General features: G+C 48.9%; 1 protein-coding gene across 1 annotated transcript; it reads left to right on the top strand.

Annotated features, from left to right (window-relative positions):
• Positions 1-25,069, top strand: lrfn4a (leucine rich repeat and fibronectin type III domain containing 4a). Its single transcript, XM_048619736.1, has 3 exons — positions 1-174; positions 9,215-10,673; positions 24,391-25,069. Exons 2-3 carry the CDS (start codon positions 9,235-9,237, stop codon positions 25,067-25,069), a joined length of 2,118 nt encoding a protein of 705 aa, XP_048475693.1. The 5' UTR covers positions 1-174; positions 9,215-9,234.
• Positions 25,070-26,938: the final 1,869 nt, after the last annotated feature.

Here is a 26,938-nt window from a genome sequence, read left to right as displayed (position 1 = left end):
TGGGGGCAAAAAGAAAAGGCGCACACATATACAGAACACACCTCGCATCTCTCCAGGAGCAGCTGAAGATGTACCAGCAAGCTTGGGCAACGAGGGGAGCTGGACAGGCGAGAATGAGGAGTCTGGAAGCTAGAGGATCGCCGTCACAGAGCTAATGCCTCTCCCACAACAAAGGTAAACTTAAAAGACACAAGAAAAAAAAAGAGAAGCCCAGGGTGACGAAGCAATGAAATAAAGAAGGGGTTTTCCAGTTTTCCAATGGGGCAAAAGATTAACTAAGAGGATGAGGTCTCAGTGTCATGTCATTAGCATGTGAAGGTCATTGTCAAAATGACAGAATTTGCGATGAAATTGCTATTCGCTTTTGTACGAGGAGTGTGTGTGTGTGTATGTTTCTGGTGTGTTTTGTAACGGTGGATGTGTTTGTGCAGAGGTTTTAACCCTTGCACTGCTGCCTACGAGCCAGCCCCACTCACATGCACTTTGGATTGCGCTGTGCTGTCAGATAACACTGTAATTAAAGAGAAGGCAGCATTGAAGACTGCCCCTGCTGTTGTGCCTTAGACTGTATCAGCAAAACGACAAAGTACTGAGATCAGTTTGCTTAAGCATATTTAAATAAACCAGGTCATTGGTGCGTGTCTGTCTCGCAAAGTGCCGAGACTTGGGGGCTGTGTTAATAAAAAATATATTTGCTGCAGCACGGTTTTAGTGATGGCAAGTGATTTACTGGCAGGATTTTCATGCTAATGAGGCTGGCTGCTGGTACAATCATGCTTTACTGCACATTTTCTCTCTCACACACACACACGCATACACACACATAACACACAAACAACTCACTTACTCCCTCTCTCACACACATGAACAACTCACTCACGCCCTCACACACACAGAAATAACTCACTCAGTCTCACACACACTCCCTCTCTCACACTCACTCCCTCTCTCACACACACAGACACTCGCTCTCACATACACACGCATTCAGTCTCACACACATTCCCCCTCTCCTCTCTCACACACACACATACAACTCACTCACTCTCTCATACACACACACTCTCTCAATCACACACACACATAGATAACACACTTCCCCAGTCTCACACACATGCAAACAACTCACTTAGTCTCACACACACACTCACATGCGCACACTCAAACACATTCTCATACACACACTCAGTCACACACTCAATCCCTCTCTCTCACACACACAAACAACTCAGTCACGGTCTCATACACACTCACTCTCTCAATCACACACACACATAGATAACACACTTACCCAGTCTCACACACATGCAAACAACTCACTCAGTCTCACAAACTCATTCTCACTCTCTCATATATAGTTTCTCTTTCACACACACACACACACACTATCTCACATACACAAACAACACACTCGCTCTCACGTACACACAAACTCACCCACTCCCACACATAATCAATTCTCACACATGAACTCACACAAACAACTCACTCACTCTCTCTCTCACTGTCACACATTCACTCTCATACACATACACACACTTTCACACACACTGATTCTCACACACACGCTCAAACACTTTCTCTCCCCCTCACACACACATACCATTTTAACCATTCACTCTCAATACTGTACCCTTACCTGAGTGCCAAGGTAACCGCCTCATTACGGATGGCTTCCTTTCAAGGGTAAAATTACCAAATAAATGATGAGAACATGTCCTGCTCAGACCCTGAAACCATCTCCAGGATTGCACAGTGCCCCAATTTGACTGTTCTCAGTGCTCAGTAAACCTTTTTATTTATAAATTGGTGTGCTTGTGGATATATAACGTCCCCTTTTCCCAGCAGGAAAGATGAGAAAACTCTTTGTTTTGTTAAACCAATGTAAGTGCTTTCCTCCAAAGTAACATGGGGATGGAAGGGGTGATTCACAGGGAGAGTGTCAGTGGCAGGGATAACAAGGACCACTCCTAATGTTAAGACATTACCATAACATACCCCCACAAATGCCAACAGAAATCCACGAAACAACCAGGTATGCATCAAAACCGACATGTTTATCCCCAAGAAAGCACTCTGCTTAGCTTGCTGATAACTTGGAACATTTCTCCCTGGATTCTGTCTTAAAGATTGTGCCACATGAGAGGGGCCTCCTGCTCCTGTCAACAAACAGGGACTCCCAGCCCCCTTTCCCCCACGCAGTGTCACAGAACTGCCGACTCCGAAACTGGTCACTCGTGACAATATTCCGAACGAGAAAGCCGCCTCTGCCTGATCACTGAGGAATTACACCGCCCCTGTCATTAAAACAAAAACCCTCTCGTGAAGCATGAGCCCCTTGCACTGGGGAGAGTCAATGCACATCCCAGCCTGGCTATTGATGTAAAGACGAGCATATTGACCATAAGGAGAAACTGGGGCCTTCTTGACAATATATCCTTTGATGGGATGTGGGCAATGAGGTGCCCACCCCTCATTCCCCTTGTGCCTGCTCATGCCACTGCAGAGGGCATCTGGGTATATGGTATACAGTCATAGAGTCATGCAGCTTGGAAACAGACCCTTCGGTCCAACTTATCCATGCTGAGCAGATATCCTATGCTGAACCAGTCCCTATTGGCAGCATTTGGCCCATATCTCTCCAAATCCTTCCTATTCATGTATCCATCCAGATGTCTTTTTAAATACTATAATTGTACCAGCCTCCACCACTTCCTCTGGCAGCTTGTTCCATACACGCATCATCCTTTGTGTGAATAAGTTGCCCCTCAGGTTCCTTTTAAATCTTTCTCCTCTCATCTTAACCTTATGCCGGCTAGTTTTGGACTCCCCTACCCTGGGGAAAAGACCTTGGCTATTCACCCTATCCACATCCCTCATGATTTTATAAACCTCTGTAAGGTCACCTCTCAGCCTCTGATGTTCCCAGGCAAGGAGTCCCAGCCTCTCCTTTATAACTCAAACCATCCAGTGCTGATAACATCCGTGTAAATATTTTGTGCACCCTTTAAAAACATCCTTCCTGTAGCATGGCAACCAGAACTGTATGTAGTACTCCAAAAGTGGTAAGACCAATGTCCTGTACAATTGCAACGTTACGTCCCAACTCCTATACTCAATGCTCAATAGCACTGAGTCTGGAGTTGGCCAGACTGGGAGGGGAGGGCAGAATTCCTTCCCTAAAGGGCATCTGGGGAAGCTAAGTAATGAGGATGTCCATTGCAGATGGAATAGGCAGTCACTTCCTGGAAAGTGTTGGCTGCGGGATTTAATAGCCCAGTGGTGTTACCCCTTACACCATCATCTTGCCTAATGAACCGTGATGTGTTACATCAACACAAGGACGTAAGTTACACAGTTCCCAGAGAGCCTTCACTATTCAATGTGTCCATGGACCGATCTCCAACACCTCCCCTTCCACGCTGGGTTCCTCAATCCCCCAACTTTGCAAGAATCTACAGACTTCAAGATTTGAAACATACCCAACGACTGAAAAATGACAGGCCCCTGGGCTCCAGAATTCCCAAGATTCCAAAGGCAACATTGCCCCCTTAAGGTTCCCTGTCTCTGAGGTGCATGTGCTGCAGTGACTTTGGGAACCTGAAGACAATATTCAGTCCGAAAGGGACTACCCCCTTGATGCCAAGACCGTAACTCCCTTCGATGTAGCGCCCTCTCACCTGGGGAAAGCCGCCTTTCAGCGTCTGCCCCTTCACAGGTTTTTGCGCCACTGCTGTCCAAAGGCTTTAAACTTACTCCCATGACAACAGGTACTTACCTACAGGTGGCAATTTGGAAAACATTCTCATCTGCGAGCAGTTAAAACTCAGTTTGAGAATGATGTCTCGAGCTGTTTGGGCTGAACAGCAGCTAAATTGATGTAAATTGACTTGCATTGCACTCATTTGGAGAGGGAACATTTGAAGGTCAAAAGAGATTCTGACAAGCACTGCAAAGGAATTCCATTTAAAACCCTCTTCATTCATGAAATCACGAAGCGAATCCAATAGCAGAAATTGACATGCGTTGAAAGGGAATATGAGCAATTAAGAGTGAGAGACAAAGATTTCCGGTTTCAAGCAAAACAGATGTTCGTACATGGTGCGCATGAGTTCCCCAAATTAAGACCTCCCGTGGAAAATCATTTCTTGCAAATTCAGGGCTAGATTCATACTGCTCTGTCGACGATGTTCAGCATTTACATGATCTGCACACATATTGTGAACTCTGCCCACTTTAACCCACATGGTCACACTTTTAATGGCAACAGCCTATGTAAACCGGTCATGTTGCAGTTACACCCTCCCCCCAAGGGGAGGCACCGCAGGCCAGAGGCAGTTTGATGGGTTAACCCAGGGAGTTTCCGTTCGAAATGCTGCCAGGAGAGGCTGGAGAAGCAGGGAATGTTTTGTTTTGATTGATAGGGATGGTCAAAATCATGAAGGGTTCGGTTTTGTTGTCCCCTGTTCTCTCAATTCTCACATGGGAGCTGGGAATCGCTGGGGAAGTCAGCATTTGTCACCCATCCCTAACTGCCCCTTGAACTAAGCTCGGCCATTTCGAAGGGACAGTTAAGAGTCATTGAGAGGTCTGGAGTTACATGTAGACCAGACTGTGTAAGGACGGCAGATTTCTTTAACCAAAGGGCATCCATGAACCAGATAAGCAATAGTCGATGATGATTGCCATGATTACCATCTCTGAGACTAGCATCATATTACGAATAACTAAATTTAAATTCTACAAGTTGCTGTGATGAGATTTTAATGTGTGTCCTTGTTAACTGGCCCTCTGGGATTGACACAGTCACAGACACACATGCTCACAGACACACGTGCACACAGACAAACACACTAACACCGACACATACTCACTCTCACACACCCTCACAACCACTCACACACACACTCACAACCACTCACACACACACACTCACAACCACTCACAGACACACTCACAACCACACACACACACTCACAACCACGCACACACACACACTCACAACCACTCACACACACACTCACAACCACTCACACACACACACTCACAACCACTCACACACACACTCACAACCACTCACACACACACTCACAACCACTCACACACACACACACAACCACTCACACACACACTCACAACCACTCACACACACACACACACACACAACCACTCACACACAAACACACAACCACTCACACACACAAACACTCACATACATGACCACTCACACACACACTCACATACATGACCACATACACACACGATCACACACACATACAAACACACAAACACTCTCACAGACATGACCACTCACACATACAAACACTCTCACACACACACACTCACTCACACACACAGACAGACATATTGAAACAGGCACTGAGCTGTATTTGAGTATCCTAATTGGAACACTCGTCCCTTGTGCATGTCCACTTTAGTGTTGTTGGGATACTCAGCACATACAAAGCCACAGGGGGAATCACTGACTGGATACAAAATTGATAGGTGATGCATTGAGCTGCAGGACCAACCAGTGTTGACTCTGGGAGCTTAATCAACTTCCCAGGGCCATGAGGTGAAGTTTTAATTTTAAGAACACCAATTCTTTCCCGAACATGTGCCCTGAACGGATGACAATCTGATAAGAGAGGAAGAATGAACTTACATGCATATTGCGTCTTTCACAACCTCATCAGGCACTTACAACCATTCAGGTGTTTTTGAAACACAGTCACTGGTATAGGGAAACAGGGCAAACAAGTTCAAGATTGCAGCTAGACCCCAATTTGATAGTTGCTTGCTAATCTGTCTCAGGGGCACTGGTTGAGGAAATGGCTTAGCTCAGGACAGTGTGCGGGACTCTGCTTTCTAACCTAGGTGGTATCTTGAGTTTCTTCTGTCAATCTGAAAGTACAGAGAGAGGCTTGGTTTGTCATTGCATCGAAAATAAAGCAACTCCCACTGGTCAGCTTTCTTTCAGTAATGTTCCTTGAACAGTACAGCACTCCTTCAGTACTGACTCTCCGACAGTGCAGCACTCCCTTTGGAGGGTACAGGCCCATTCTCCTTGTGGCACCGACCTGCCAATGCCAGGAATCAGTCTGGTGAACTTCCGTTGACAATACTCCTCCCGGATTCCAATAGTAGTTTGGCTGGTCTAAAAGGCAGTGTGGGTCCCTGTTCCTGGGAGCGTAGGAACAGAAAGCAGGGCCATTCAGGCCCTCCACTCTCTGAGCCAGCACGGCCATTCAGTTTGGCAATCATACTGCCTCGGGGCCCCATGATCCTCAAACAAAAATCAATCAGTCTTGCTTTTGGTATCTTTCAATCAACTACCACCCACGGCCACACCCTACTCCCCACATTTGTTGGAGGGAGGGAGTTTGAGACGCCCAGTGCAAGGGAGTGCTCCTTGGCATCCCCAAGGTCCTGTCTCTCAAAACAAGTGAAGATTTCACCCCCTCGGTTCAGACAACTTTCCCGTCAGACGGCAAACTGCTCTCTATTGACTGTGCTGAGTCTATCTGGCATTTGAGATCCCGAGATTAGCTCTGCCCTTCGTCTTCTCTACCTAGGAAGATTCGAAGCCCAGTGTGACCATATCTTCTGGCACAAAGGTAGTGCCCCTACCTCTGAGCCAGGTTCAAGGATGACACGTGAGCCTCTCCTTTGCTTTAAGGGGAGGCCCAGTAGTATTATTGCTAAACTATTAATCCGGAGACCCCCCCTCCCCGGTAATAATCCAAGGACCTGGGTTCAAATCCCGCCAGATGGTCGAATTCGAACTCAATAAAAATCTGGAATTAAGAGTCGAACTGTTGGGGGAAAGACCCACTCATGGCCTTTAGGGAAGGAAGTCTTACCCAGTCTGGCCTACACCGGACCCCACAGCAACATGGTTGACTCTAAACTGCCCTCTGGAATGGGCAATAAATGCTCCATCTCCTGCAATGAATGAAAAACGAAAGTCCCAGCTGATACAGAGGTTTGTTGTAACATCTGAGTAGGGTGATTTGAAAATATCGAGATGCTTGGTGGGGGGGACCTTTTAAAAAAGCCTTCACCACCCACTGTGTAGGGTTCAGTTCCTGGGCATTCTTTAATTGGAGGGGGAGGGTGCAGGAATAAAAGGGCAGTGAAGAAATCAAAGCAAGTGAGCTTTTTAACCCGGTACAATCATGTGAAAATCCACATTGGAATTTCCACACCAAACTGCTCCTGTCCATCACATTTTCACTACAGGAGAGATGGTTGGGGGTGAAGGTCAAAGAATTGGAGTTAAGCATCAAAATAAATACAGGAGGTAATACTGAATAGAGGGCTCTGCCAGTAAATGACAGTGCTCTGTTTACACTCTGGTCCACCAGGCTCCAGGCTGGGGATATACAGCAGTTTCTTCAATCTGCTGCTGCAGTTATTTCTTGGTGCACTGACTTGTTCCTGCCCCTCAACCGTTTCTGTGTCTATTCAGCCCCCACTCAAAGTGCTTCTCCAATTCTAACTCTCCACTTCTGCCCTCACAGCAAGGATGATCTCTGCAGAGATCAGGAATCCTGCTACACACACCAGACACACACGCACGCACGCGCGCAAACATACACATGCACACACACAGACACACATTCTCACATACCCACATGCAGACATACACACACACACACAAACACACACACAGACATTCTCACACACGCGCGCACGCGCGCACACAGACATACACATGCACACACACACACACGCAGACACACAATCACACAGACACATATTCTCACACACCCACATGCAGACACACACACACACACACACACACAGACACACAGACACAGACACAGACACATTCACACTCTCTCTCTCTCACATGTTCTGTTAGCTTAGCGAGCACACCCAGAAGATCAGTTCATTTCCAACACCCATAGGCCAGAACTGGTAAGGACAGCAGATTTCCTTCCCTAAAGGGTATTAGTGAAGTAGATGAGTTTTTCCTGACAATCAACGATGATTTCATGGTCATCATTAATTCCAGACTTTCAAAATAAAATTAATTCCAGACTTCTTTTGAATTCAAATTCCACCAGCTGCCATGGTGGGATTCGAAACCAGGTCACCAGAACGTTAGCTGGGTCTCTGGATTATTAACACCACTAAGCATGTGTCTGTGAACCCATATATGTCTATGTATGTGTGTATCTGTGTGTGTCTGTCTATGTGTGTCCATGTGTTTGTATTTGAGAGTGTGTGTATGTGTGTATGCGCGTCTGTGTCTGTGTCAGTCTGGGTGTTCACGTGTTTGCATGTCTATATATATGTGTGTGTAAATCAAACAAATTTGACTGAGAGAGTGTCTGAGTCTGAGGGATTTTCTAGGACTGTGAGAGACAGACGGGGAGGGGAAAGGGTGACTAAATGAGCGTAGGGGAGGGTATAGTGTAAGGTAATCTTTGGCCACAGTTACCCCCCAACCTCCCTCAGGCAACCTGACAATTCAATGGGAACAGAAGGAGGCCATTCAACCCCAAACCTCCTGTGCCTATTCTTTCACTGAGCAAGATGATGGCTGATCTTTGACTCTACTCCATTGAGCACCTTTCGTAAAAAAACAGAATTCCCAATCTCAGATTTTAAAACTGACCACTGATCAGGCTGCCTACAAAAACGTTACTCTGGAGGACTAACTGCGTCAGTGGTCCTCAGAAAATGCCAGTTTGACTCAACAGTGTTGGTTGGACATAAGGAGAATGTATGTTTCATGCCAACCTCCCTCACCCCATCCTATAACCAGAGTTAGAGCATTGCAGTAAGTCACTGAACTACTTCTTGTTACAATTACAATCTTGACATGTAAACTTAGACCATCCTTAATCAATGAATAAACATTGGCAAGGCAAAACGATACACCTGAACAGTGCTGGGGTGGTCATAGTTGAGGATCTAAGTGCCAAAGAGGATATTTTACTCTCTCAGTTCAAGTGGTCTGTCAGTGTGGCTGCTGTGAGGCTATTTCATAACGTATTTCAGTAGTTTTGGGACAATGTAAATGGACTTTAGGACAATCGGGAAATCAAGGGTTGGGAGGACATGCAGAAAAATGGGCTTTAGGATTATTAGACCAGTCATTGAATGATGGAGCAGACTGGATTGGCTGAATGGCCTAATTCTGTTCCTAGGTCTGGTGGATGCGTTGCGCACCGGTCTAATCCCTTGTGGTGCTCGCCCACAGGTCTCCCTGACGGATCAACAATGCGAAGGCTCCTTTTGGGCTGCCTGCTGGTCGGGGGCTTGGCAGCGTTGGCCAACGCCTGCCCCTTCCACTGCGTGTGCCAGAACCTGTCGGACTCGCTCAGCACACTGTGCGCCAACAAGGGGCTGCTGTTTGTGCCGGTGAACATCGACCGGCGCACCGTGGAGTTGCGGCTGGCCGACAACTTCATCCGGGTGGTGGGGCAGCGGGACTTTGTCAACATGTCGGGCCTGGTGGACCTCACCCTGTCCCGCAACACCATCGGCTCCATCCAGCCGTTCGCTTTCGCCGACCTGGAGAGCCTGCGCTCGCTGCACCTGGATGGCAACCGGCTCACCACCCTGCGGGACCACAACCTGAGCGGCCTGGTCAACCTGCAGCACCTCATTGTCAACAACAACCAGCTGGTCAGCATCGGCACCGCCGCCTTCGACGACTTCCTGCTCACCCTGGAGGACCTGGACCTGTCGTTCAACAACCTGCAGCGGGTACCTTGGCAGGCGGTGCGCGCCATGGTCAACCTCCACACCCTCAACCTGGACCACAACCTCATTGAGCACATGGTGGCAGGCACCTTCCGACAGTTGGTCAAGCTCGCACGGCTCGACATGACGTCCAACCGGCTGCGCACACTGCCCCCCGACCCGCTCTTCTCGCGCTCCCAGGCCACGCCGCTGGCCCTTCCTTCCACCTCCACCTCCTCCTCCATCGCCATGGTGGCGCTCAGCTTCGGTGGCAACCCCCTGCACTGCAACTGCGAGCTACTCTGGCTCCGGCGCCTGACCCGCCACAACGACCTGGAAACGTGCGCCGCCCCTGCCCACCTGGCGGGCAGGTACTTCTGGTCGGTGCCGGAGGAGGAGTTCATCTGCGAACCGCCGCTGATCACCCGCCACACCCACCGGGTCTGGATCCTTGAGGGGCAGCGGGCCACCCTCAAGTGCCGGGCCGTGGGCGACCCGGAGCCCACCATCCACTGGGTGTCGCCGGGGGACAAGATCGTGGTCAACTCATCGCGGGTGACCTCCTACCGCAACGGCACCCTGGACATCCTGGTGGCCACCGTGGCCGACGATGGGCCTTACGCCTGCTTCGCCACCAACGCTGCCGGCGAGTCCAGCGCCCTGGCTGACCTCAAGATCATCCCGCTGCCCCACGGAGGCAACGGCTCGGCCCGCGCCCCCCACCGCCGGCCCGGCTCCTCGGACATCACCACCTCCAATAGGCCACCCAGGCGCCGCCCAGAGGAGCAGCAGCAGGAGGAGGAGGACGAGGAGACAGACGGGGAAGAGAGGGAGATGGAGGAGGAAACCGTGGCGGTGCTAGACATAACAGACACTGGCGCTTTGGTCCATTGGCCAACTGCTGTCTCCCCGCGTCACGTGTGGATGTACCAGATCCAGTACAACTCCTCGGTGGATGAGACATTGGTGTACAGGTAGGCACAAATGCCCTCTGGCACTGCGCTATTGGGCTCCTTTCCCCATCCCACCACCACCACTGCCAGCTCCGAAACTACTCGTACTGCAAGTTGCTCAGAGGACTCTTGGCAGGCTCAGGGTTTGGATGGCAAAGGTAGGGGAGCAGGGCAGTCAGAATCTCTGGAACAACGGGATGGAGGAACAGAAGACGCTGCCTGGCACTGGGCAGTTTCAGTCGCAAACAGAGATTGGATAAACCGGGGAAAATAAAATAACCTCCAAAGAACTGCGGATGCTGGAAATCAGAAATTGCTGGAGACACTCAGCAGGTCTGGCAGCATCTTGCGGAGACAGAGAGCAGAGTTAATGTTTCGGATCCAGGCTCCCTTCTTCAGAACTGGGACACTGGGATAAACTAGGGTTATTTTCCTTCGGGCAGAGACCGAGGGAAGACTTTATTCTCTCGATGGAAGGTGTGGGAACTTATATGTCCTAATTTTGCCTTTGACCATGAAACATTGCTTTCTTTCCCCTTCGTTCATTTAATGGCTAGGCAGCATTTATTGCCCATCCTGAATTGCCCAGACGGCAGTTCAGAGTCAACCACTTTGCTGTGGGTCTGGAGTCACGTGTAGGCTAGGCCAGACCAGGCAAGAATGGCAGTTTCCTTCCCGAGAGGGCATTAGTGAACCAGATTGGTTTTCCCAACAATCGACAATGGATTCACGGTCATCATTGGACTCTTAGTTCCAGATATTTCATTGCATTCAAATTCCATCATCAGCCGTGATGAGATTTGAACCCAGGTCCCCGGGATGTTATCCGGGTTTCTAGTTTAATAGCCCAGCGATAATACCACTAGGCCATTACCACCCCCATCATAAAGGAAGGAATACCTGATTCACTAATTCCTGTAGAGAAGGATACCTGTTGTCCTTATCCAGTCTGACCTACATGTGAGAGCAAATCCACAATTTTTTTATTCTTGCATGGGATGTTTGTGTCACTGGCTGGGCCCAGCATTTATTGCCCCGTCCCTAGTTGCCCCTTGAGAAGGTGGTGGTGAGCTGCCTTCTTGAACCACAACTCCACTGGAGAGGGAATTCCAGGATTTTGACCCAGTGATCCTGAAGGAACAGCCAATGTATTTCCAAACCAGGATGGCGAGTGGCATGGAGGGGAATTTGCAGGGGGTGGTGTCCCCACATATCTGCTGCTCATGTCCTTCTAGATGGACGGGTTGTGAGTTTGGAAGGTGCTGTCTAAGGGGCTTTGAACTTGCCCTCTCTGGCCCAGAAAGTGAACAGTTCTGTCATGAAAGCAGAAAGGAATGAGGCCTGGTTTCTGATTAGAAATAAACTAAACTGATATAATCAGCCCAATCTGATGTTTCAACAGCTCTCTGTGGAAAATGCTGGAGAGAAACAGTGTGCAAGGGCAGGCGATAGAGCAGGAAATTGGCACAAACAAATTTAGGTTGTTTGAAGAGCCAGTGCAGGCCACATTGGGCTGAGTAGCCTCCGTCTGTGCTGTATCCCTTGTGACTCTGCAATCAATTAATTGGTGAGTTGCTGCAGTGCACACTGTAGACTGCTGGTGGTAGAGGGAATGAAGGTACAACTTGCGTTGCCATTTAAGCAGGTTGCTTTGTCCTGGATGGTGTCGAGCTTCTTGAGTGTTGTTGGAGCTGCCCCCATCCAGGAGCAAGTGGGGAGTATTCCAACATAGTCTTGACTTGAGCCTTGATGCTGGACAGGCCCTGGGGAGTCAGGAGTTGAGTTACTTACTGCAGTGTTGCTGAACTCTGACCTGTGCTTGCAACTACTGTGTTTATGCGCTGAGAGGCTGATAGTCTGGGGATTCAGCCACAGTTTTTGATCTTTCAAATTACTAGGTCTTATGTCCATTTTTGCACAAACTGTGCTGCTAACGGGAGGGAGTAATTACATCGTATCAAGTTTACAAAGTTAACATCACACATACTTCTGGCCAGTTCAATGCACGCAATATCCACCAATTCTCCCTATCCTCTTCCTCCCTCGTCCCAACACTGGCTTCCTGATAGCTCCATTCCTCGGAGATGGGGGGAGTGAACTGCTGCTGTCCCATGACCAACTGGGAAATCAGCAGACCCTCCTGGCGCTATTCTGCCAGTCAAACAGCCTTATGACTATGGGTCAAAAACAAACTTGCTGGAGAAGCTCAGCAGGTCTGGCAGCGTCTGTGAAGGAAAAAATACAGAGTTAATGTTTCGGGTCCGGTGACCAGACCTGCTGAGCTTCTCCAGCAACTTTGTTTTTGTTCCTGATTTACAGCATCCGCAGTTCTTTCGGTTTTTATGACCATACGTGTTTCTGTGTACAAGGTTTCAAAGGCTACTTGAGGGTAGGAAAATCACTTGTAATAGTCATTAGAGTCATACAGCATGGAAACAGACCCTTCAGGCCAACCAGTCAATGCCAACCATGTTCCAAAACTAAACCAGTTCCCCCTGTCTGCGCCTGGCCCATATCCCTCCAAACATTTCCTATTCATGTACTTATCCAAATGTCTTTTAAACCACCCTCTGTGTAAAAAAGTTGTCCTTTTTAGATCTTTCTCCTCTCACCCTAAAAATATGCCTCCTAATTTTGAACTCCCCCACCCTTGGGAAAAGACCCTTGTCATTCAATTCATCTATGCCCCTCATGATTTTATAAGCCTCAACAAGGTCACCCCTCAACCACCTATGCTTCAGTGAAAAACATCCCAGCCTATTTTTATAATTCAAACCTTCCATTCCTGGCAACATCTTGGTAAATTTTTTCCGAACTCTCTGTAGTTTAATAATATCTGTCCTATAAGAGGGTGGCCAGAACTGCACACAGTACTCCAGAAGAGGCCTTACCAACATTCTGTACAACCTTAACGTGACGTCCCAACTCCTATACTCAATGGTCTGAGCAATGAAGGCAAATATGCTAAACACCTTCTTGGGCATCCTGTCTCTACCTGTGACGCAAATTTTAAAGAATTATGTACCTGAACCCCTAGGACCCTCTGGTCTACAACACTGCTCTGGGCCCGACCATTAATTGTACAAGTCCTGCCCTTGTTTGTTTTATCAAAACGCATTTGTTTTGCCTCTCTCTCGACCTATTTTGAATCTGAGTGGCAGAGATTAATGTTTGGCCTGCAGCCGCTTTCTGTGACAGAGAAGTCTCATCGCTCTCTAGGTGAAGGCATCTTTCTTTATCTCAGTCCGCAGCCCTGGGTGGCGTGGTGGTTCAGTGGTTAGCACTGCTGCCTCACAGCGCCAGGGACCCAGGTTTGATTCCACCCTCGGGCGACTGTCTGTGTGGAGTTTGTACATTCTCCCTGTGTCTGCATGGGTTTTCTCCTACAGTCCAAAGATGTGCAGGTGAGGTGGATTGGCCATGGCAAACGCAGGGTTACAGGGATAGGGCAGGGTAGTGTGGGTCTTGGTAGGTTGCTCTTAGAGGATTAGTGTGGACTCGATGGGCTGAATGGCCTGCTGCCATGCAGTAGGGACTCTATGAAATGGCCTACCCCATAATCCTTAGAAAGTGAACCCCTGGTTCTGGACTCCCCCCCCAGTCTTTGGGAAACATCCTTTGTGCCTTGATCCTGTCAGGATTTTACAGGTTTTTATGAGATCTCCCCCTCATTCTTCTAAAAGAGTCCATGAATGCAATCCTAACTGATCTGGTCTTTCTTCATAGTCTGGTATCAGTCTGGTAAACCTTCGCTGCACTCCCTCCATCGCCAGAATATCCTTCCTCAGATAAAGAGACTAAACAGGCCTCAAATACAAAAGCAACGTCTGACTCTCACATGTGTCCCTGTAACACGGGACGCCCAGTTCCCGAGCTCCATGTGAAGGTTAAGTGACCAGGTCAAAATGGCTCCCATTGCTCAGCGGCCTTGAGGCTCTCAAACTGTCTTTTCTTTGCTCTGTTCTGTACGTGGAACACGATCGCCATGGTAACAAGCACAACAGCAATTGGTACCGTATTCCTGAATGTTTGCTCGCTACCCCACCCCCTCACAGCAGTCACTTTCCAGAAGAAAATAAAAACCATTATTTGTTCCATTTTTTTGAGAGGGCTCCTCCCCTACCTCTGTCAGATCTTCTTTACTGCCTTGTACAGGGCAGTCTGCAACAGACTAGGGTGGGGGGGAGGGGCGGGGAGTGGGAAGGGAGAGGGGAGCTAATTTGTCTCAGCGATGTTAGTTCAGGTATAATTCTTGGCTCCTGGCCACTGGAATTGTTCTACAAGTCGCAGGCTGGAGTTTGCACATTCTCCCTGTGTCTGCGTGGGTTTCCTCCCACAGTTCAAAGATGTGCAGGGTTTTAGGGTGGATTGGCTATGCTAAATTGCCCCACAGTGTTCAGGGATGTGTAGATTTAGGTGGGTTATAGGGGGGTGGGTCTGGGTGAGATGCTCTGAGGGTCAGTATGGACTTGTTGGGCCGAAGGGCCTGTTTCCACACTGTAGGGATTCTGTGGTTCTAAACGATAGCCTGACCTTGATTACCTCATAGGGTCCAGTGGGAATGCCTGACATCCAATGGAACTAAGATGTTAATCGAGGGGTAATAGTGGGAATTGGGTTTATATGGGGAGCAAGTAATCAGGATGGTTGAAGCTCGTGGTGTGCAAATTGGAATAAAGCTCTGACTGCAAACACATCCGTCTTGATGGTGCCTAAACAACCTTTAACCTCTGGCGCCAGTCCCCTCGATTTTAAGGGGCAGGAAGGTGACCTGACTGAAGCAGATAAAGCTCGGACAGGGTACGACAGGGCAGAAGCCTGAAAGGTGAATCCCCCTGGTCGCAGGCACGTAGAACACCAGCTTACAAACTAGGGGGCAGGGGTCAGCCGTTCTTGACCATGACAAGGAGAGACTTCTTCACTCGGAATCTTGTGGACCCTCGGCCATGGAAGATGCCCCGGACTGAGGCTGGTCGATTGCAAGTGGTCACAGGTTTTGGCAGAAGGTGAAGCTGTGGTAGAAAATTGGCGACGATGTGATAGAATGGCAGTGTGGGTTCAAACTAGGGGTCAAACACTGACCTGTGCTCCTGTCTCTGATGCCTCTTAATGAAATTTTAAAAGGGGAGCGGGGGCTGTGAGACCTAGCTGGCTTGATCAAAAACATAAGTTGCTGGTAAAGCTCAGCAGATCTGCCAGCATCTGTGAAAGAAAATACAGAGTTAACGTTTCAGGTCCGGTGACCCTTCCTCAGAACTGATGGTGGCTGGGAAAATGTCAGTTTATATACAGAAAAAAGGGGAGGGGGATGGGGTAGGGAGTAAACAATGGGATACAGCCTAAAGAGAGAGAAAAGCAGTTGGACAAAGAGTTGATAACGGTCTGGCTGAGAGGGTGAATAGTTGTTAATGGGGACTATTAGTGACTGATAATAGGTAGTGTGTAATGGCAGGCTATGTGGTAACAAGGCTTGGTGTATGGGGTAGGGGGCTAGGACATGGGAGAGTTTAGGTCCTAAAATTATTGAACTCGATGTTGAGTCTGGAGGGCTGCAGAGTCCTGAAGCGGAAAATGAGGTGTTGTTCTTGCAGCTTGTGTTCAACTTCGCTGAAACACTGCAGCAAGCCAGAGACAGAGATTTTGGCCAGGGAACAGGGTGGTGCATTAAAGTGGTAGGCAACAGGTAGAGGACTACTTTATTACTCCACTGGAGAATCTGACTAGATTACGAGCTCAAGACTCAAAGGTGATGTGCGAACCTGCTGGGCATTCTTTTGTTAAAGAAAATGCAATCCCTTTTACTTTCAGATTCTTAAAAAATTGAATCCAAATTCTCAAAACTCCCAGAGTGGGATTTGAACTGGCAATCGCCAGATTATTAGTTTAAACCTCTGGATTACTGAACGAGCAGAGAAAAGTGATGCTCACTGCTCACGATGAAGCCATTGAGGTGAAAAAATAAACAACACAGTTATCTTTTTAGAAAGGCAACTGGAGTATTGTTGAAACACACAGCAAACCTCCAGCATATTTTGGATGTTGCTTTCCAAGAACTCTGGCCGGTATGGCAATTAAGATTTGAATCTTTTCTCTCTTCATTTCCCCACCCCTTTTTGGAATGGAGGTGTGAAATTCCATGTACTTAGATATGCTTGCTGATCCTGAGCACTCAGCCAAGTCCAAGTCATTACCAATGGCACTAGCATCTGTTTGGTCTAGCCTGCTGACATCTTTTTACTGTTCAGAGATTTTCGAATGGTTTAATCAGCTTACTCTTCAACTGGGTGCTGGGATGTGAAAAATCAGATTTCACCCTTCAGAACAAACATAATTTGTCTGAAATTATAGCGACTTTCAAAAGGACTGTTCAGGGGTTCACTGTGATGGGTTATTACCACTCTGTCCTTTATGAGTAAAGGCGAAGGTGGGAGCATTAGTGGGAATATTCAAGGGGTCTTGCTGTGGGTATGTGACTGGGCAAATTATTGCAGTGGGGGAGGGGAAGAGATATAATTTCTAAGGGTTATTACTGGGTGTACTTCCAGAGGAGTGTGTCTTGGTGCATTTTTTTTGAGGAAAGTTTCTGGAGGGTATTTCTGGGGCGTACATCTTGGGCCATTTCTGGAGAATATTTTTGGGAATATTACTGAATAGTGTCTCTTGGGGTATTTCTGGAACATATTTCTGAAGGTATTGCTAGGGGGGTGGTTTCTGTAGGGCATCTCTGAGAGTATTTCCAAAGGGTATCTCAGGTATTTTGGAGGGTATGTCTGGGGCTTTTCCGGGAGGGAATCTGTGGGTGTATTTCCGGAGGTTTTCATTGAGGGCATTTCTGGAGGATATCTTTGAGGGTATTTCAAGAGAATATCACAGGGCATTTCTGGAGGACATTTCTGAGGGTATTTCTGGAGGGTATCTGTGGGTGTGTTTCTGGAGGCTTTCTATGAGGGTATTTCAGGAGGGTATCTCTGAGACCATTTCTGGAGAACATCTCTGAGGGTACCTCTGGCAGGTATCTGTGGGTGTATTTCTGGAGGGATGGTTTGAGGGTATTTCTGGAGGATCTCTGAGCGAATTTCAAGAATGTATCTCTGAGACAACATCTGAGGGTATTTCTGGAAGGTATCTCTGAAATTCTGGAGGGTACTACTTGAGATATTGTTGGACTGGTATCTCTGGAGGGTAATTCTGGATGTTTTTGATGGTGGTGGCAGGAATTGCTTTGGACAGTATTAGTGAGGGGCATTTCTGAGGGAGCGGGGTAAAGCTAACGTGTGTAACTGCATGTTCAAAACCATCCCTCACCAACTTAATGGTAACTTCTGATGCAGTCACCTTATTGGGTGAAGGCATTCTATCGCGCCTAGTGACTGAGCTGGGGTTCACATTGGCTGAATAGCTCATCTCTGGGCTGTTACTTCCTGGAATAAAAGCATCGATTTTTAAAATTCTTTCATAGAATGTGAGCCTGATGGCTAGGCCCAATATCTATTGCCCATCCCTAGGTTCCAAACGGCTAATGTGGTTCCAATGAAAATGATGAGTGGCTGACAGGGAACTTGCGGGAGGAGGCGGGGGTGGTTTTCCCATGTATCTGCTGTACTTGTCCTTCTAGATGGAAGTGGACGTTGGTTTGGAAGGTGCTGTCTGAGGAGCCTCGGTGAATTTCTGCAGTGCGTCTTGTAGACGGTACACACTGCTGCTACAGAGGGTGGTAGGTGGAGTGTATGGATGTTTGTGGATGTGGTGCCAATCTGGAGGGGCTGCTTCATCCTGGATGGTGTTGAGTTTCTTGAGTTTTGTTGGAGCTGCCCCCATCCAGGGCAGGTTGGGAGTATTCCATCACACTCCTGAGTTGTGCCGTGTAGATGGTGTTCAGGCTTTGGGGAGTCAGGAATTCAGATTTGCCAAGAACAACAACAATGTCTGGTCACTGATAGTCAGACATCATTAATTACTAATCTAGGATCTATACTTCTTTGGTGCTCTGATGGCCTAATTGTATATATTGATCAGTCCATAAAATGTCAATATTTCATGTCAAGCACACATATTCCGTTTAAGGCTTCCCTTTATAAATGAGATCCGCTTTTAAAAAAGAAAATGATTGTTGTTAACAGACTAGCTATCTGACTGAATACAGGATTAGGGCTATTTTTAACTCTTTCATGGCTCACAAGCAAGGCCAACATTCACTGCCTTACCCTAACTGGCCCTTGAACTGCCTCAATCATTTCTGATGGCAGTCAATATTCAACCACGCTGCTCTGAGTATGGAGTCACAGGTAGGCCCAGACTAGCAGGTTTCCTACTGTAAGACATTTGTGAACCAGACTGGCCTTCACAACAATCGCTACACAGGTGCTGAATGGGTTTATAATCTCCAGATTCTATTGGACTCAAATTTCACCACTTGCCAAAAAGTCACAGTCTTGGAGTCATATATCACGGAAAAGGACCCTTTGGTCCACCTAATCCACGCCCACAATGTTCCCAAACTAAACAAGTCCCACCTGCCTGCTCCTGGCCCATATCCCTCCAAACCTTTCCTATTCATGTACTTATCCAAATGTCTTTTAAATGTTGTGACTGAACCTGCATCCACCACTTTCTCTGGCAGTTCATTCCACACATGAAACACTCTCTGTGTAAAATCATTGCCCCTCATGTCCTTTTAAAATCTTTCTCCTCTCACTTTAAAATCATGGCCCCTCATTTTGAACTCCCCCACCCTAGGGAAAAGACGCTTGTCATTCACCTTATCCATACCCCTCATGATTTTATAAACCTCCATAAGGTCACCCCTCAACCTCCTACGCTGCAGTAAAAAAAGTCCCAGCCTTTCCAGTCCAATTTTTATATCTGAAACCCTCCACTCCCAGCAGAATCTTTTCTGAGCCTTCTCCAGTTTAATGACATCCTTGCTGTAACAGGGCGACCAGAACTGGACATAGTACTCCAGAAGAGATCTCACCAATGTCGTGTACAAACTCAACATGATGCCCCCAACTCCTATACTCAATCCATGTTGGGATTCGAACCTGGGTCACCTGAACATTAGACTGGGCCTCCGGATTACATGTCAAGGGATCCTACCGCTGCACAGAGTGCTCCCCTAGATTGACGGTGGAACACCTGTCCCTGTTCCTGCAATTCTAAATGCATTCAGAAGCAACTGCACCTTCCCACCCCATCCCATGTTGTGATCTTCCCAGCTGTGGTCATTGTGAGGGGATTGACAACAAGACGGCCTCGACTTCTGAAATTAGAGGAGACAAAAGTGACAGTATAGGGAAACCTATCCGTGCAGTGAGTGGTTGGAAGGGGAATGAGAGCGCAGCAGAAGCAGGTTCAGTCATAGCGTTGAAAAAGGGGAATGGGACTATTATCTAAAAAGGAGGAGGAATACGGTAAGGGAAGGAAGCCATGAGAGGACGGATTTTGTAGTGAACTCCTCGTTTGAAGAGATTGGTGCGGACACAATGGGCCAAATGGCCTCAATGTGCGCTGGAGCAATTCTCGTCATTCTACGCGTTGTTACACTTCAGGCACAGCAAGATCCCAGAAGTGGTGGATTATATAAAAGGCGAGCACGTGTCTCAGCGATCTTGGAGAGGTGGTCAGGGCACAGGTCGCTTGATGTGAAGGCTGCCAAAAGGATCCGAAACGGTAGTAAGATTTCTCACTTGACGTCAACGTAGCTGGCGACCCCTTTCTCGGCCTTAACTCTCAACGTGGATGGGTCAGCAGCAAAAACACTGTGAGCAAAACTGTCTTTCTGAGTGTGCACTTTGATAAATGAGTTTCCACAGAGCGGCGACGTAGGAAATGGGAGCAGGAGGAGTCCATTCAGTTCCGAATACATGCTCTGCCATCCGAGAAAATGTTGGACAATCGTTAAGTGCAGCCTCAAGCCCACTCACCCAAACTCCACCAGTCACAACAGCACCCCCTCCCCCCACCCACCCATCAACCCTTCCCTCCCTTGTCTCACTTGGCCCTGAGTATATTCCATGATCCAGCCTCCACCGCTTCCTGGGGAAGGGAATTCTACAGGCGAAATGCCCTCTAAGAGAAGATATTCGTCCTCATCTTAGTCTCAAAAGGGACAGCCCCAATTCCAAAACTATGCCCACTGTGAGAGAAAACATCCTTTCACCACTGACCCTGCCGAGACCCCTCAAGGTAATACTGAAACAGGGAAGATCACTCCTCCCTCCTTGAAGCTCCAGCGACTATCTGGTCCCAAGCTTTCCTCAAAAGGCAAACCCCTTTTGTCCCAGGAAATAGGCGAGTGAACCTTCTGTGAACTGTTTCCAAAGCAAGTGTGTCCCTCCTTCAGCAGGGAGACCAAAACTCCGCACAATATTCCAGATCCAGTCTCGCTAAGACTCTGTAGTGGACTAACTGACCAATCAGCAACATCTTCTTCACTATTTCATGTGCACCTCCCCCCCACCCTTAGGATGGCATATGCCAAATGAGCTTGCAGAGTTAATGTCCCTGCCTCTGGGCCAAGAGGCCCATCTAATCCAGAGGTGTTTCAGAGTCATACAGTGTACCGCAACATACCTTTCGGTCCAACCCATCTGTGCCGACCAGGTATCCCAAACTGACCTAGTCCCATTTGCCTATGTTTGGCCTATATCCCTCTAAACGCTTCCAATCCATGTACCCATCCAGATGTCTTTTAAATGTTATAACTGTACCAGCCTCCACCACTTCCTCTGGCAGCTCATTCCATACATGCACCACCCTCTGTGCGAAAAAGTTGCCCTTCAGGCCCCTTTTTAAATCCTTCCCCTCTCACCTTGAACCTCTGCCCTCTAGTTTGGACTTCTTTACCCTGGAGAAAAAAGACATTGGCTATTCAGCTTATCTATGCCCCTGGTGATTTTATAAACCTCTACAAGATCACCTCTCAGCCTCTGGTGTTCCGGGGAAAAAATGTCCTTGCTTCTCCAGCCTCTCCTTACAACTTAAACCCTCCAGTCTCGGCAATATCTTTGTAAAGTTTTTTCTGTACCCTTTCTTGTTTAACAATATCCTTCCTATGAGTCCGAACAGGTTGTCATTGTGATGACATTGCACCCATTGCATAGCACCCTCAACACAAAAGAATATGGGGGCGGCATGGTGGCTCAGTGGTTAGCACTGCAGACTCACAGCGCCAGGGACCCGGGTTTGATTCCACCCTCGGGCAACTGTCTGTGTGGAGTTTGCACATTCTCCCCATGTCTGCATGGGTTTCCTCCGGATGCTCCAGTTTCCTCCCACAGTCCAAAGATGTGCAGGCTAGGTGGATTGGCCACGCTAAATTGCCCGTAGTGTTCAGGGATGTGTGGGTTATAGGGGGATGGGTCTGGGTGGGATGCTCCAAGGGTCGGTGTGGACTTGTTGGGTCAAAGGGCCTGTTTCCACACTGTAGGGATCCTATGAATAAGGGGAGGCCATTCACCCCCTAAGTTGTTTTACCTTTCAACTTCTAGCACAACAAGTGTTTACTAGATGAGGACTAAGAACAGCACATTAAATCAAGGATAGTAAGAACTGCCGATGCTGGAGTCTGTGATAACACAGTGTGGAGCTGGAGGAACACAGCAGGCCAGGCAGCATCATAGGAGCAGGTCAGCTTTCATCAGCTTTCCTGCTCCTCTGATGCAGTCTGGTCTGCTGTGTTCCTCCAGCTCCACACTGTGTTATTACATTAAATCAAGGTTCCTTTGCACCGTAACTTCATCTATCTATGTCGGTTCCCTAATTTTGGACACCAACCCCCAGCAAACATTCATCAGCGTAGAGTTTTGCAATATTGTGCTTCACAGTGATGGAGGGAGTTTCAAATTGTGTGTAAAAGTGCTCTCTGATTTTTTTGAAAATTCATTCATAGCAATGTGGACGTCGCTGGCTGGGCCCAACATCGATTTCATGTTCCTAATTGCTCCTTGAGAAGGTGGTGGTGAGCCTACCTCTTGAAACTCTGCAGCCCCTGAGGTGTGGGGGCACTCGCAGTACTGTTAGGGAGCGAGTTCCAGGATTTTGTCCCAGTGATAGTGAAGGAATGGTGATATATTTCCAGGGAGAGGTCGGGGGTTTTGAAAGGTGTCATCGAAGGAGCCTTGCTCATCCTGTCGATGGTAAATGCTGAGCGTCAGTAGTGGAGGTAAAATTTGAGAGCCAAACTAGAGCTGTTTGTAACATTAACTGAAAGAACTGCGGATGCTGGAAATCAGAAACAAAAACAGAAATTGCTGGAAAAACTCAGCAGGTTTGGCAGCATCCGTGAAGAGAAATCATCTTAAGATGAGAAAATATCTTTGCTATATACGTGTGAAATGTTACAATCTAATTGAGTTTTTGCAGTTGTTAACATCAACAGAAACAGACTCCAACTCTGGTGGCAAACAGTTCAATTCTGGATGTGAATTAGCTACAGAATCTGATTTCTCTCCATAGGTGCTGCCAGATCTGCTGAGTTTTTCCATTTTTTATTGCTGTGTATAAAGTTCATTGTCATAGTTTCATAGGGCTAATCTCTCCTTAGTGGGAGAGAAGTGGCTGGTGGTGGTTTAACCTGAAAGTCACCATGCCTCCGGCGAGGGGAGAGATTAAAAAGGTGGGATCTGCACTGGAACTTCAGCCACAGCAGCAATTAAACCCATGATGTTGGCATCAGAGACCAGCTGTCCAGTCAGCTGAGCTAACTGATTCCCTATTGGGCCATAGATAGGGCAAATACGAAGGAACTTCCCTCCTTGATGGAGGGATCACAGACCAAGGCCATAGATATAAGGTGAGGGGCTGGAGGTTCAGAGGGGATTTGAGAACAAGATGTTTGGTTGGGATCTGGAATTCACGGCCTGTAAGGGTAGGAAAGGCAGGAACCCTCGTACAAGAGTGAAGAAATATTCAGGTGTGCACCTGAAATGATACAGTATACAAGGCTACGTGCCAAGTGCCGGGAAATGGGATTAGAATGGATAGGTGGTTGGTGATCGGCATGGACGTGATGGGCTGAAGGGCCTCTTTCCACGCTGTTAAACTCTATGCAGCCCTCAGGCCCTGGCTGCAGCTTCAGCTTTTCCTGCCGCAACCTCCAGGATCCTGCTCTCCATCCTGACCCACATGTGGCATCTCAGCGCCACCATCTTGAGTGTCCCATTCCCCTTCACTTCCTGTCCGTCCTGTCTTCCCCTTCCAAACGGATCAACTTCCAGTCAGCACCTCTACCTTAAGGTTCTGCACCCCCCCTTCCACTTTTCCAAAGTTTCCTCCTCCTCCTCACACCCAGCAAGAAGACACATCGGGCTTCACAATCTCTACCACGGGAAGGATGCGCAAACTCCACACAGTCGCCCGAAGGTGGAATTGAACCCGGGTCCCTGGTGCCGTGAGGGAGCAGTGCTAACCACTGAGCTGCCATGCTGCCCAGTTTCTACTCAATGTGTTCAAGATGGAGTTAGGTACAGCACTAGGGGCTAAGTGGATCAAAGGGCGTGGAGGTAAGAGTGGGGACAGGGGACGAGATGGATGATCATATTGAACAATGGAACAGGGGCCGAATGGCCTCCTCCCTCCTGCTCCCACGTTCCACATTTCTATTTGATGTGTCTCGTCGCTGCGGTGGTCTCTGAGCTTGCGTGGTGTGGGAGTGGGGGTGAGGGGGGTGAAGGATGGGGGAACGAGGGAGGTTTTTGAACGCGGTGACCTCTGACCTCTCTCCCTTTCGCCTTCCCAGGATTGTGCCATCCAGCAGCCGGGCCTTCGCCCTCCAGAACCTGGCGCCAGGAGCGGAGTATGACCTGTGCGTCCTGGCCATCTACGGAGACACCGAGACCCAGTTGGCCGCCACCCGGGTGCTGGGTTGCACCCGCTTCGGCACCAAGGAGGAGGAGTACCCTCACTGCCGCCTGCTGAGGGCTCACTTCCTGGGGGGCACCCTGAGTGTGGCGGTGGGTGGTGCTGTCATGGTCGCCCTGCTGGTCTTTGGCGTGGCTGCCCTGCTCAAGCTCAGGGGCTGTGGTGGGCGCCGCCTGCCCAAGGTCAGTGACGTCTACTCCCAGACCAACGGCGCTGCTCCGCGACTGGCGGACCCCGGGGTCCAGGAGAGGGCCAAAGCGCCGCGGAGGAAGCCCAAGCCCAGGGCGCGGGTGAGGGGGCACCAGATGGAGTCTGCGACAACGCCCCGGCCCCCTGCCCCCTTGCCCAAAGCCAGCCGCAGCTGCTCCTTCGACCTGGGCACCTCGTCCTCCACCGCCCGGCGCGGCTACGCCAAGCGCCTCAGCGTCGTCTGGACTAGGAGGAGTCGGTCAGTGCACGGCACGCTGCTGCGGTACGCCGAGACCGGTGTCACGGTGGGACGGGGTGAGGAGGGAATCTTCGGCGGCTCCCAGGAGCTGGAGGAGAGCATCGTCTGAATGGACAGTGAGAGAGAGCGCGAGGGAGCACCGACCGGCAGGAAATCAAATCCCACCCGCCCCCTACCCCGGCAAACACCGCCGCTGGCGACGAGGAGGGTGGGAAGCAAGTGCTTCGATCGTGGACTGAGGGGAATGATTCAAAAAGGACCTGAGGGGGTCAATCTTTTCACACAGAGGGTGGTGCTGCCACAGGAAGTGGTGGAGGCTGGTACAATTACAACATTTGAAAGACATTTGGATGGGTGCATGGATAGGAACGGTTTGCAATGATATGTGCCAAATGCTGGCAAATGGGGCTAGTTCAGTTTGGGATACCTGGTCGGCATGGGCGAGTTGGGCCTAAGGGCCTGTTTCCGTGCTGTAGGACTCTATGAGCCTCGCTACCGACTTGGCACCAGTGTCAACCCGTTGGGAGTCATCAACGCGATGGGAGGCTTGTGATTTTGGACTCTGGGGATGGGAGGGGCGATGGGGAGCAGGGTGTAAGGGGTGGGAGGGAGTCAGACTCACTGGCTCCGCATCTTTTGGCCAGTCTCAGCAACGTTCCATCAACAAGACTTTTTGTGACGGGGTTGGGGAGGAGCGTGGTTAACAAGAAACCTCTCACTCCACATACGCCCCCTCCCCTTTCCCGCACCAGGCGTCCCAGGAATTTTGAGGGGCGGGAGCTGGACTGTACTGTGAAAGGGGTCAGAGACTTTGGTTGGGAAGGGAGGGGATGGTGGTGGGTGTATGAAGGGGTGGGGCCAGCTCCCGACTGCAATGTAAAGCTCACTGGTAATACATTCGCACCGCACCCCACCACCTGTAACAACACGAGACTCTCTTCATTATTTGAATGTCAAATTCTGATGTGCTGTTTTTACATTCATCTATTCAGTCTGCGTTTTACTGGTTCACCAAAGTTACCTATGTACGCGTTGACTGGAAGTAACACAGACACAGGTGTAAATACAGAAATATGAACATATTTCACCCAGGTCTGAAACCTTGTTCGAATCAGTCCGGTTGGATCGAAAACTTGGAGGGGACTGTCCCGATGTCACTCGGGACATCTCGGAAATTGCTGAGTCAGCCATTCGGCCTCACCACAGCCTTCCCACCGCAGTGGAAATCCCTCTCCGGTTTTCCGCAAGACCAGCTTGCAACCACCGCAGGAGGTCGGTCTACAACTGCTTGTCATGCAACCTGTGCCCCACTCAAGAACCTGTTCCGCGCTACCCCAAAGGGTAGCAGGGTCTGGGTAGTGGTAATGACACCGGGCCAGTCATCCAGAGGGGGCTGCGGTAATGTTCTCGGGAACGCGGGGTCAAATCCCACCAGGATTTCAATGCAGTTGATTACAATCTGAAATTGAAAGCGAGTTTTTGTCTCAACTCTTTTGAACGCAGAGTGAAGCTCCCTCGGCATCGTTACCCACCAAACACTCCCAGAACAGGGACAACACGGGGTTAGACACAGGGTAAAGGTACCTCCACACTGTTCCCCACCAAACATTCCTGGGACAGGGACAGCACAAGGTTAAATACCGAGTAAACCTCACTCGACTCTTTTAGACAGAAAGTGAACAGATAGTAAAGTTGCCTTGACGCTGCCTCAAACTAACAATACTGGGACAGGGATGAATACGTAGTAAAGTTCTCTCTATCCCTTGACCTAATAGTAAACTGGAAGTAAAATTCCCTAGGTGTTTGGTACACTTGCCTTTACTGGTCAGTGCATTGAGTATTAGAGTTGAAATGTCATATTGCGGCTGTACAGGACATTGGTTAGGCCACTATTGGAATATTGCATGCAATTCTGGTTTCCCTGCTCTCGGAAGGATGTTGTGAAACTTGAAAGGGTTCAGAAAAAATTTAGAAGGAT

This window comes from Rhincodon typus, chromosome 43, assembly GCF_021869965.1.
Source record: "Rhincodon typus isolate 14 chromosome 43, sRhiTyp1.1, whole genome shotgun sequence".
Classification (NCBI taxonomy): Eukaryota; Metazoa; Chordata; class Chondrichthyes; order Orectolobiformes; family Rhincodontidae; genus Rhincodon; species Rhincodon typus.
The sequence above is the reverse complement of the archived record's forward strand: the minus strand, read 5'-3'. Positions and strand labels throughout refer to the sequence as shown.